The sequence below is a fragment of the Mastomys coucha genome, unplaced genomic scaffold (genome assembly GCF_008632895.1).
Source record: "Mastomys coucha isolate ucsf_1 unplaced genomic scaffold, UCSF_Mcou_1 pScaffold21, whole genome shotgun sequence".
NCBI lineage: Eukaryota > Metazoa > Chordata > Mammalia > Rodentia > Muridae > Mastomys > Mastomys coucha.
Genome location: NW_022196904.1, coordinates 86431347 through 86444628, shown reverse-complemented (window position 1 = coordinate 86444628; position 13282 = coordinate 86431347). Strand labels below are relative to the sequence as shown.

Sequence of the window (13282 nt, the reverse complement as noted above, 5' to 3'; positions counted from 1 at the left end):
CAACAAACAAACAAAGTCCGATGTGGCAGCTTGTGTCTGTAATCTAAGAGCTGGAGAGGAGAATTTTGCCTAGGGCTCTTTTGCCTGCTATTATGGCTTAATCAAGGAATTCAGGTCCTAGTATAACACGATTTCTCAAGAAAACAAGGTAAATGGCTCCTTGGGTATGTGGCCTGAAGCTGATCCATGCCCTTCCCCACCCCGCCGAATCCATGTGCTCAGATGTGCATAAGTACCATAAGTGTGCATTAGAGTTAGCTGTTTCTTCTCCACACATCAGTGCTTAGTTTTGGTTTTTGTTTGTTTTTTTCCTTCAGAAAGGTAAAGATTTCATCTGCTGAAGTAGAAAACTAGTAAACTTAATGAAAACAGGCTTAATATTTACAACTGTCATAGCCTTAAGAATTAATGCAACAAAAATGAATGATTAACTTTGGTTTTAAAAATAAACAGTTGTCAAGTAGGGGTAGCACATGCCTTTAATCCTAGAACTTGGGAGCCAGAGGCAGGAGGGTTTCTGAGTTCGAGGCCAGCCTGGTCTACAGAGTGAGTTCCAGGACAGCCAGGGCTACACAGAGAAACCCTGTCTCGAAAAAAACAAACAAACAAAAAAAAAACAAAACAAACAAACAAACAAACAAAAAAAGAAGAAGAAGAGAAAAGAAAAAGAAACAAACAAAAACAAAAACAAGCACTCCAGGCATGGTGACATAATCCCAGCAACTCTGCCTAAGGCAGAAGGATTACCTGACCCTATGAGCTCAAGTCAAGTATAAGCAGCACTGCCCTCTGTCTGTCTGTCTGTCTGTCTGTCTCTCACACATGCATGCATGCATGCACGCACGCACACAGGTACACACACACATACCACAAACATTTTATAATAAAGACATTTTAACAAATGACACTATACCTTTTTAAAGATACAAAAGATTAATAAGCATCTGAGAAGATGCTGAGAACTATTAGTCATTAAGGACTAATTATGTCTAGCAGTTTCATGATTTATCAAAAGAAAACGACCAAGCACGGTGACACAGACTTTAATCCCAGCATTTGAGAGGCAGAGGCAGAGAGATCTCTGTGAGTTCTAGATCAGCCTGAACTACAGAGTGAGTTCTAGGCCAGAGCTACACAGTGAGACCATTTCTTTAAAACAAAAACAAAAAACAAAGATCCAAGTATGGTAAGGCCTCCAAAAATTAAACAGTATTATCATACAATTTAGCAATTTCACTCCTGGTGTGTAGCATAAGCATAAATTCAAAGAAGTATCTGTATTATATGTTCCCAGCAGGATTAATCAACAGCCTTAAGAAGGATGGAGCACAAATGGACAGATAAACACAAAGTGGGCCCTACACAGTGGACTATTTTCAGTCTGTCTGCTTGCTTGCTTGCTTGTTTTTGAAACAGGGTTTTTCTGTGTAGCCTTAGCTACCCTGGAACTCACTCTGTAGTCTAGGCTGGCCTCAAACTCAGAAGTCATAGATTTGCCTGCCTCTGGGATTAAAGGTGCAGCCTAGCACAGCCTGGCTGTTATGCTTAAGAGGAAGGAGGTCATCATACACGCACTAACATGGACACTTGAAAACAGGTGCTAAGTGAAACAAGGCAAAATATACTTTGACTCTTGAGATATGAGACTCTTAGTCATAAAATTCCTAAAGACAAAGCAGATTCCAGGGCTGCAGCTGAAGAAAACAGTGTTTATCACGTTCACGAATTTAGTGGGGAGAACAATGTAAATAAATGCACTGAATGCCACAGACCCTACAAACCTAAAAATGTTTAAATGTCTTAGCATTCTGTTATGGCTTTGGTTTGTTTCAGGCTGGCCTAGAACTCAGCACATCCTGCCTCTGCCTCCCAAGTGTTGAGAGCATAGGAGAGTGGCACCATGTCTAACAAGATTCTCAAACTGTTAAGACATTACACTAATGTCAGAAAGAACAAGCATTTTTTGCTTCTTTTTTTCCTTTTGAAATAGTCTTTTATAGGAAGGCTCTCAATTTTTCAAACTGAGATAAAAATTCAGGATTATATAGTTGGGTAGAGGAGTAGAAAATAGAAGAGATTACAAAACAAAGCAAAAGAAAACACACAAAAAAACCTTGTTTAGGTGTTTCTTCGTCTTTTTTAGTCTCCTCATCCTCTAGGGTGGGACTTTCCCGGGAAGAGTCTTCCTGTTGGCTAGAGTTTTTCAATAGTACAGGATCAATTTGTGCTTTCAGGAGTGCAAGAGTCTCAGCCAACTCGTTTCGATTTCTAAACAAGGGAAAAAATAAGACAGCATAAAAATCTTTCTGAGTCTAGTAAACTTTGTGAACAGCACCCACTAGAAATTAAAATAAGAGGGGAACAACACAGTAAAGAACATCATGGCCTGGGAGTAGTCCTAACAAAACCCAGATTCTAAAACTAAGTATTTAAGAAAGACACACATTAAAATGTACTGTTCATCAAACAGAAAGTTTATTTTCCTTACTGAATAGAACAACAATGTGAAACACTTTGGATAGAAACAAGGGTAGGTCCAAGATTACACAAGTCAAAGGGTGACCACTATTTATGTATGTGGTTAACAATTCAAATGTCCATGTGTGGGATGTCAGGCGTCTTCTGTAATCACCTTCAACACTATCTTTTTTATATAAGTCCAGGATCTACCTGTGTATCCCTGTGCTAGCTTCTTCATGAATGCTGGAATCTGAACTCAAATCCTCACACTTAGGGAGGAAGCATTTATCCACTCTGCCATTTCCTCAGACTCTGTTCATGTACAGACTATAGATACAGTCTGTAGGTAACTTCATACAACATTTTCAATAATTTTTTGTGTTAAGTAAAGATAGTGCATGTTGTGCTGTTAAGAAGAAAAGGTATTACTATCTCCACCAACTATATGGACAATCTACAGCTGTTAGGAATCAACATTATTCTTATGTGTCACCAGTAAGCAACTATTTTCTTATATTTTCTTATTTTCACACATAAGTAGCTGGAATAATCACTACAGGGATAAGATGTGTTCAGGGAAACTGGGCAGCAGAGGGGGAGCTCAAGAATGCTGATTTTAGCTGCTTAACAGCAACCAGTGACAGGTTTCGGTTCCTACTTGTGGTGCTGTTCTATGATTAATAGGCTACTGTAGGGCTGGAGGGATGGCTCAGCCATTAAAGACAAGGCTAACAATATCAACAGCAACAACAATGGCAAAAGGCCATTGTATAGACTGTTCCAATTTAAATATATTTTTGAATTAGGGTCTCATTGTATAGCTCAGGTTATAATCTCTCAATCATTCCGTCTTGGTGCCACATAAGCTAGCATGTGCTGTCATATATGGCTGGATTTTCTTTATGAGAAGGATGATCTCAAGCAACTAAGGGATCTAGAAATGTGTCCATTAGTGACAAAGATATTCTTCTGGACAGTGGTTGAAATAATTAGTCCCACAGATCTAAGTATTGGGGCCCAACTGATAGTTCTTGGGCTGATAGTAGTAGTAGGACCTAACTACTGGGTTAATTTCTTTTTAAAATAATACTACAATGGCACTATTGGGGGTTATTATGTAGGTAGTAGGTCACTGAGTATATGAGGGCCATGTACCTTGCTCTGTCACTTTCCTGTATTCTCTTCCTCTGCATGCTGTCCTGAGTGAGATAAACAACCTCTGCCACAGGCTTATACCACCATGATGCTCTCTCATCACAGGCCCAGAAACAGCACAACTGACTAGGAAGGACTCTAGATAACCTCTGAAATCATGAGCTAAAGCAACTCCTGCCTTTGTTACGTCTCATGACAAAAGACTGAACATCTTTAAAAAAGGTTTCCCGGGCTGGCGAGATGGCTCAGCTGGTAAGAACACTGACTGCTCTTCCGAAGGTCCTGAGTTCGGATCCCAGCAACCACATGGTGGCTCACAACCACCCATAATGAGATTGGACGCCCTCTTCTGGTGCGTCTGAAGACAGCTGCAGAAAATTAAGCCGGAGTGAGTGGGGCCGGAGCGAGCAGGGCCGCAGAGGTTCTGAGATCAACAGCAGCCACACACATGATGGTTCACAGTCATCTGTACAGCTACAGTGTACTCATACACATAAAAAAAAAAATGAAATAAATAAATCTTAAAAAAAATCTAAAAAAAAAAAAATCCAAAAAAAAAAAAAAAAAAAGGTTTCCCAAGTGCTTGCCTTACAAGCATGAGGATCTAAGTTCAATTCCACCAACGATGATAATAAGTTTGGATCTGGTGGTGCACATTTGCAACCCTAGAGCTGGAGAGGCAGAGATAGGTGTGTCTCCCTGGGGATTGCTGGTCAGAGAGCCTAGAATACCAACTTGTTTGAGTTCCAGACTAGAGAGAAAATCCATAAAAACAGTAAGTAGACAGTACTTGAGGACCAACACCTGAAGCTGTTGTCCCCAGCCTCTGTAGGCACTGCGTGCAGACTCATTAAGCACCCACCAACAGACATACACACAAAACTTTCACCACAATGAACAAGTTTACCTTGGAAATTGGATTCTATAAACAGACATTCATTTTGTTATAAATGCATATAACTCTAAGGCCCCTGCAATGTGTATAGCAACACTTTTGCAATTATTAACATCTTCACCTCTATTTTCCAGATCATGGTGGCTCATGATCCTTCTGACTATTTCATAATGGGTCAATACATGAACAACTGGAATTTCATTCAGAATCGATGTTAAAAACACTTATATTCATTTCTTCCAGCTTACTATAAAAGCCTCACGTTGTTATGTTTTAGCATGTGTAATGAAATATTTTGTGGAAAGAAGCTGGAGATGGCTCAGTTAAGAGCTCTGGCTGCTTTTCCAGAGGACCTTAGGTTAGATTCCCTGTACCCACACAGTAGCTCACAACTGTCTGTAAGTCCAGTTCCAAAGAATTTAATGCCCCCATCCTTGGCTTCTATGGGCACCAGGCATAAATGTGATATACATACATACATGCAGGCAAAAAATATCATATGCTTAAAATAATTTTTGGAATTTTTAAAAGATTTTTTCTGCCGGGCAGTGGTGGCGCATACCTTTAATCCCAGCACTTGGGAGGCAGAGGCAGGCGGATTTCTGAGTTGGAGGCCAGCCTGGTCTACAGAGTAAGTTCCAGGACAGCCAGGGCTACACAGAGAAACCCTGTCTCGAAAAGACCAAAAAAAAAAAAAAAAAAAATGTTCCCCCTTAATCTTCAGAATCCTCAATGTTGATCATTACCACCACTCCATCAGTGGCATCAGGCAGATACAACTGTGGCTTTATTTGCTGTGTTGCAAGCATTGGTAATAGCACAGAGGTCACTGGTTATACTCAGGCTCCTTCTGTTCACTTAATTCTTAGAGACAGGGTCTAGTGGATTCAGGCTGGCCTCAAACTCTGTGAAGCCCAGGATGATCCTGAACTTGTGATCTCCCTGCTTCTATCTCTAAAGTGTCAGAATTATAGACGTGGGCCACCATGCCCTAAGTTGAGGAAACCCCTTTCGGAAACTTTCCACACCCCTGATTCTGTTAGCTGCTATCAATGTGGTAAGAAAAAGTGTATTTTCCTAAGCTGCAGATGAAACAATGAAGTTACATTAGAGTAAAGGACATAGATTGAATGGGGATTTTGTAGGGCATTTCACCTGGATTAAGCAGAATCATTGTCAGTGAATATAAAATTTTGTAGTCATCACCCAGTCCAGGCTTACCATAAGCATGAGCTACTGTTAAGGAAACTATTTATAAAAAAACAATTGAGAAAAGATGTCTTTATTGACCTTTGTACTTTTGTTAGCTTAAGAGTAGGCTGTCGGGGCTGGCGAGATAGCTCAGTGGATAAGGGCACTCACTGACTGCTCTTCCAAAGGTCTTGAGTTCAAATCCCAGCAACCACGTGGTGGCTCACAACCACTCCTAATGAGATCTGACACCCTCTTCTGGTGCATCTGAAGACAGCAACAGTGTACTAATATATAATAATAAATCTTTAAAAAAAAAAAAAAGAAAAGAGTAGGCTGTCACAGCAGTAAGGCCATGAACTCTGGCCCATCACTGCTGGCTTCACTCTGCACATGCTGCTTTTGTTTTCTAGCACAGGCCAACAGGCTGACTTGGCCTGGTAAAATTCTCATCAGCAAGGCAGGGACAATTCATCAAGAACTCCTATACCACATGATCAGATCTGTAATCAAATCAAATCTTCACAAGTTAGTTCCTGGTCTTTCCTTCCATTTCTGTAATCATCCTGTCAATGTTCACCTCCAGCTTTCCTGCAGACAGGTTGTTACTTAGTTCTTGAGAAGCAGCGCCACATTGAGTGGCAGGAGGAGACTGAGCTTTGTGCATCACTTTTCTGCTTTTTACTAACTCCTCTCCTTCATTTATCACACAGACCTTTGACAGACCATACTTGTATCTTGCTGGACATACTGTGATTCCAATGCCACGGTTTTTGGAAAGGTGTTGTATACCAATGTCCAGCTTCTCTTAATAACTTAACCTTCTGTACCATTGACAAACATAAATATTCTTCTTTCTTGTATTACTGTTTCTCACAGGGTGTCTGTGGGCCTTTCTGACTCAACAATAACTTTAGGTCCCACAACAAAAATTAAAAACACTGAGTAAGGCAGGTAGATCTTAGCCTTGAGGGGCAGCATATGCAGCTTGTCACTGGGACATATGGTCTGCACAAATGCTGTGTTTTCCTCTCTGTGGGTATTACTATGCTAGACAATGGAGACATGTGAAGAAGAGTCCTCCTAATGAAAGTGACCAGGAGGGTAACTGTTTCCTCCTTGGGATGCTGAATACACTCTATGTTGAATACCTGTGTTTTTTGATACTACCAGTTAATGCCAGGTCAAAGGTGGAATTTTCCACTTGAAGCATCATGTTGTTAATACTTTTATATTATTTCCTATTTTAGATTTTACACAATACAAGAAATAAAAGACCAAATATCAAATTGACTTCCCTGGGAAAGAAAGAAAATTGTCACTAGTGGAAATCAACTAGATGTTAAAATGACAACTATTTATCAAGTGTGGGAATGCACATAATATATATAATAAATGTAATACAAACTTAAACAATAAAATAAAGAGTATAATTTTTTCTTTTTTCTCAGAGTCAAGTTTTATCTGTGTTGCTCAGCCTGTCCTAGAACTCACTCTGTAGACCAGGTTGGCATCAAACTCAGATATCTGCCTGCCTCTGCCTCCACAGTTCTGGGACTAAAGGCATGTGCCAACCACCACCAAGCAAAAGTATAAAATTTAACTGTTTATTAAACTTTCAGATTAGGTGCTCTTTCAGAGTCTGATATGGTAATGTATCAACTTGACAGAAAAAAAAAAGATTCAACTATTTGTAAATAATTTATTTTTCACAAAGATGTTATTTCCTTATTACATTAGTTCATCTCCTAACAAAATTGTGTGAAAGCTTAGTTACTGCTTCTCCTTACTACACAGTTCTGTATGGAGCACATGCCTCTACCTATGTGCCATTTTCTGAAGTCATGCTGGATTCTGAGAAGTATATTCAAGTTATTCACTAAATGCTCTTATCACTGAAAAGATCTATCTAAACTCTTTATGCTATGTATCAAAGATATAAAACAAAATTAAGAAAAACTCCCTAAAGGGCTTTTAACTTGATTGATGTTTTTAAAAACAAACATAATGTACACATATTAGAGCATAAAAACAGAAAACTATCTAAATCTAGATATTTCATAGTTTGAGCAAATGATTTTTTTCTCCTAGAAAAAGTGAAATATATTAAATTTAAACTAGTCAGAAATAAGATATACTCGTTCTGTCTGTCTCTGTCTCTCTCTGTGTATAAATATAAACAATGAGTGTTTTGTCTACATGCATTTATTTGTTCATGGAGAGCAGAAGACAGTGTTATATCTACTAGAATTGGAATTACATTTGTTTGTGAGCCACCATATTGGTGCTTGGAGGAACCGAGGTCTTCTCTGCAAGAGCAACGAGTGCTCTTAAGCACTGGCCATCTCTCCACCCCTAATAACTGAAACTTTAAGAGTAGACTATAGACCCTAACAACAATCTGGACATTTTTCCCTTCTCTTTTTCTCCTTCAAACCACTCTTCCTTCAAGCTATAATATCAGCCATTTCCCTCCAAAATACCATGTTCTTTTAGGACAAAATGACTGTGCTACTGTCCTCTTAGTTTAGAACATGTTTCACATACTAATTACAATCCTTTTGTATATGTATGTGAGCATGATGTATGTTTGTTGTATGTATGTAAATGTGTATGTGTGCCTATGTATACATGTGTGGAAGACAAAAGAATAAAACAAACAAACCACAGTTATACACATAAAAATAAAAGTAACTAGATCTTGAAAACAAAAAACTAGTTAGAGGGAAATCTGTTGGGAGTTGGTTTGTCATGTTGACTAAACTATCTGTGGGTATAGTAGACCACCCTGGGGGGTGGGGCGAGAGAAAGAGCGGGGAGGTGTATTATTCTGAACTAGAGATCTTGCTACCTCAGTCTCCTGAATTATAGAAGTATACTATCACACCCAAACTAAGCTGCATGCATTTTATTTTATTTTATTTTATTTTTGTTTTTTTCAAGACAGGGTTTCTCTGTGTAGTCCTGGCTGTCCTGGAACTCACTCTGTAGACCAGGCTGGCCTCAAACTCAGAAATCCTCCTGCCTCTGCCTCCCAAGTGCTGGGATTAAAGGCGTGTGCCATCACCACCCAGCCTATATGTATTTTCATAAAGACAAAGACAGCAGCTAGAGAACAATGTAGCTAGGAAGGGGATGAAAACATAGTAAAATTCTAGATTAATTTTGCATGGAAAGCTGACTAGTTTTGCTGACAGTATATACGTAGAACAAGAACAAATGAGGTAAAATACATGCCTAACACCTTAGACCCAATCAAACAAAAGGAGTGGTTGCTATTATGTAGGATGACAAAAGAATCATAATGCTAAATTCTCTAATCAAGATCTCACTTTTACAAGTTTTTGTTAGGTAAACCTTGTCGCTTGATTTAAAACTATTGGTTAAATAAATTTGGCTACAGCCAACTATTGGAGGGATTAGAGGTAGGTAGGTTTTGAGTTACCTGACTGGGGGTAGAGAAGAGATAGGACAGAGAAGGAGGAAGATGCCATGAGAGGAGATAGACCACAAGCACACGGCCAGCTGAAACAGTAAGTATCTGGGGTACACCGCTGGGGAGGTAGGTAGGACAGCAGTTAGAAAAGTAGATAGAGGTTACCCCCAAGTCAAAGCCAAATAAAATAACCATAGCCTGAGTCTCATTCATTTGCAAGCTGGTTGGGGATAAACTTAAATTGGTTGTACTGCATTATGTTGGTAGAAAAGATTAGAAACTTAGTTTAGGGCAGACTAACGTTCCAACTTTACCAGATTCTAATGCTTACAGTCCCTATATGTATCTTAAATAATCTAGACTTTGGAGAAATGGGACACACTGTTAACTATTGTATTATGTAATGTTTCTTCTATGAGCCTAACAGTTCTTCAGATGTGAGTTAGTGGTAAGGGCTAAACCTTCAGGAACAATAGCCCCGAAGGCCAATGGTAACAAAAGCAGACAAACTGCAAGAATAACCTTTCAGCCGGCTCTTCCTTGACACGATGGGATATTCTCCATCACAGCTCACATCTACCTTTTTAATTTTTTTAAACATTTATGACCCTGTATCTTTTTTTCTGTAAAAGGGGAGTTCTCCTTAAAATAGGATAAAGCATAATATAAATATAGCAAGTATCTTATATTAATTTTCATTATATTTTAAGCTTCAGCAACATTATTCTGTCTCTTATGTATCAACTACATGTTGAGGTGGCAAAAAAATGAAAACTACAAGGGACAACAGTCTTTTACTGAAGCAAGAAAATGGAGGCATGTCAATAACTTCAACAATATTATTAAGACAGCACAAATCAGCAAGCTTTAATGCAACTCTAACACAAAAGTATAGTAGTGTTTATCTAAACTCCCAGCACTCAGGCTGAGGTAGGTAGATAAGCAGTTCAAGGACAGCCTAGTGTATATAGCAAACTCTTTCTCAAAATAAAAGAAACTGAACAAAATAAGATACCCTAAGGTTACAGCAGGACTGATTCTGGAAGATCTGACTTCAGCACCTACCTTCATCTCTTCATTTAATTTCGATTTTTGTGTATTTTATTAATAGTTGTAGCATTTGCTTGGCCTAATTTGTGATAATCCTTCCGATGCTGCCTCCTAAGTACTAGAATTGTATGGCAGACACCACGACACCCTGCTTATGTCTCACCTTCTTAATCATTATTAGCAGCATAGCTAACTAAGGTCCTGACAGTTTTAGAGATGGCTTAGTGGTTATGAGCACCCACTGCCATTGTACAACACTTGAGTTCAGTTCCCAGTCAGTCCACAACAGGCAGCTTACAACCACCTGTAATTATGGTTTCAGGGAATCCAACACTCTCTTCAGGATTCTGAGAACACATGCGTTCACACATGCATAACCCACAGCGCACATGTACGACATAATTTGAAAAATAAAACAAAAATTTTAAAAATGTCCTGGCAGAGGTCTAAAAATAAAGATACATGAAAATTGGATTCACAATTCAGAATTTAAATTTCTGTAAATGACCATCAAAACCACAATCAATTTAAAAATATTTTTAGAGGTACAACTCATACACTGTGAAGGCAGCATGTTCTTGTTTACTTGTAAAATGTTATTGCTTTGACATGATGTCTTCTTTGAAGAGCAGGCTGGCCTTAAATATATGATTCCCCTACCTCCGCCTCAGACATGCTGGGATTACAGGCTTTTTCAGCCATGCCAGGGTTAAAATAAACTCCTTTAGCATTCAGTTCAGTTACTCTGCACAAGACACTCACTGTGTTAGTAATTCTTCTTGTAGCTGTGAACAAGTATCTGACAAAAGGCAGCCAGAAAAGGGGTGTTACTTACTCAGTCAGGCTTTAGTCTGAAGAGTGCAAGCCACCATGGCTGAAAAGGGGCATGGTTAAGAGCAGGGGGCAGTCGGGAAGTGGAGAATGGGCAGGAAGTTGGGGGATGGGCTACCACACCTCATCCACACTGACTCACTTCCTCAGGCCAGGTTCTCCATCTTTTAAGGATTCCATAACTTTCCAAGAGTAGTATCACTCACTGGGGACCAAGTTCAAAACATGAGCCGGGGAACAGGATGGAAGAAACAGCCTATATCCAAACACTAACAAATATAAACTCGCCCCCAAAGCAAGAAATATGGTGCTTTCATTTTTGAGACAGGGTCTCATTATGTAACCTAAGCTGACTCAGAACTCACTAAGTTGTACAGGCTGGCCTAAAACTTAAGATCCTCCTTCCCCAGCTTCCTGAGTACTAAAACTAACTGTAAGTGTTATGTTACCACATCTGACCGCTATCAGAGTGTTGATTATTATAACCATAGTTTATTAGTCTTGTTAATACCTAAGCTTAAAACAAATAAAGTCAAACACTATGTCTGTTTGGCTTCCTTCACAACTAAGGATTTTTGAGACAAATTCATATCACATGAGATCACTTCTTTTTGCTGTGTACTAGTAATCTACTGCATTAATACTGTTAGGAAAAACGATGCTATATCAAGCATTACAGTAGTCAAAGAAAGAAGGCCATTACTGAGGCTAGGCCTGAACTGCACAGTGGGTAGGGCAGCTTCAGATACAGAGAAAGACTTTTAAAAGGCAAAGGCAAACGCAAGATCAAGATGAGATGAAAATGCTCATACAAACAAGCCTTTGTGTCTTTACAGTAAGTACAAAGGAATGAAACTGATGTTATAATAATTTATTAACGTTTGAAGACATCACCAAATGGTTAGTCAAAGTGGTCTCGGTGCTTTTATTTCTAGAAGACAAGATATAAGTTCTAGTTGGTTCATACACTTGTTAATATCTGCATTTCTGAGTAATATTCACTAGTCCCTTTACTGGAGATAACTATATATATTATAAATTATTAATTTGTAGAATATCTATCTGTGAGGATAGAGTCATTCCTAACCCTGGTTTCCACTGGGAATTCTCTCAATGCTGGACATCTGGTCATGTTAATGTTAGCAATAGGTATGTAAATTTATGAGATCATCACCTGTCTACACCAAGTGCTTTTTTCCTTACTAGAATTAGAATCTAAACACTTTCTATAGTATCTCTCTGACTTAAGGAAGCACCTGATTGAGTCATGTCTACTTAAGATCTGTGTGCTACAACTCCTCTCTCATGATGACTTAATATTAACACTTCTGTCACTATATTTTATATTTCTTCTTTCATAAAGAAGTTATACTATGGTAAACAGTACTAAGTATTTCATATTATTTAATCAATTATAAAAAGTATTTTATGTACTTTTGCCCTCCCTTCCTGAGGCCTAAACAAATGATGAAATAACCATAACAAATACTCTTCTGGTTTAAAACTAATGGGAACAAGTTCTGTTGCTGAAATTTGTTACTTATACTTAGTTAAATCACATAAAACTCCCACTTTCTATAGGAGAACGTCCAAATGCTAACAAACTTAGCTCAATAAAATTTAACAACATTTACCAGAGTTCTTTTACCTGAGTATATGAAAAGATTTTCAATGTGGAATATGTGCACATGTATGTATTAACTACTTCTAGTGTACCTCATATTTATACTAATTCTACAATAAATGTAAATAGGCACTGTATGAACAACAGTACATTTTTGGTTTTGTTTTATTTGCATTTTAGGTATGTTCACGTGCATCATCCTTTGTTTCAACTGTATATATTAAGGCAGAGTCTCTCGTTTAAACCCCAAGCTCACCAAGAGGGTTACTATAGCTAGACTGTTTGCTCTTGGGATTCCAAGTCTCCAGTCTCCAGGATAGTGTTCTTACTTAATGCCATTCAGTCATGTCCAGCCCAACAGAAGTTGTAAAAACTGTGGTGATATATTGATGTTAAGTAGTCAGTAGCTGATAAATATACGAAACTAATACTTATAGTGGAATTTTCAATATTAGAAAATTACTACACTTAGTAATTTTGGCATTTTGAATTGTCAATGTCTAGTTATGTCTCTAGACTTACTGGTCAATAACAGGCTCACTTATATTAGTTTAAAAAAAAAACAGAATTCTGAAGACAGCATTTTCAACAGATGGTGCTGGCTCAACTGGAGGTTAACATGTAGAAAAATGCAAATCGA

At 38.4% G+C, this 13282-nt stretch overlaps 1 protein-coding gene across 2 annotated transcripts in view; it reads right to left on the bottom strand.

Moving 5' to 3' along the window:
* Rsf1 (remodeling and spacing factor 1) overlaps positions 1 to 13282 on the bottom strand; it is a 124632-nt gene that overhangs the window by 41633 nt on the left and 69717 nt on the right. For both annotated transcript variants that reach the window (XM_031387423.1, XM_031387424.1), the window contains one exon: positions 2114 to 2268. In XM_031387423.1, the coding sequence (XP_031243283.1) occupies positions 2114 to 2268 (155 nt within the window). The remainder of the gene's footprint in view (positions 1 to 2113; positions 2269 to 13282) is intronic.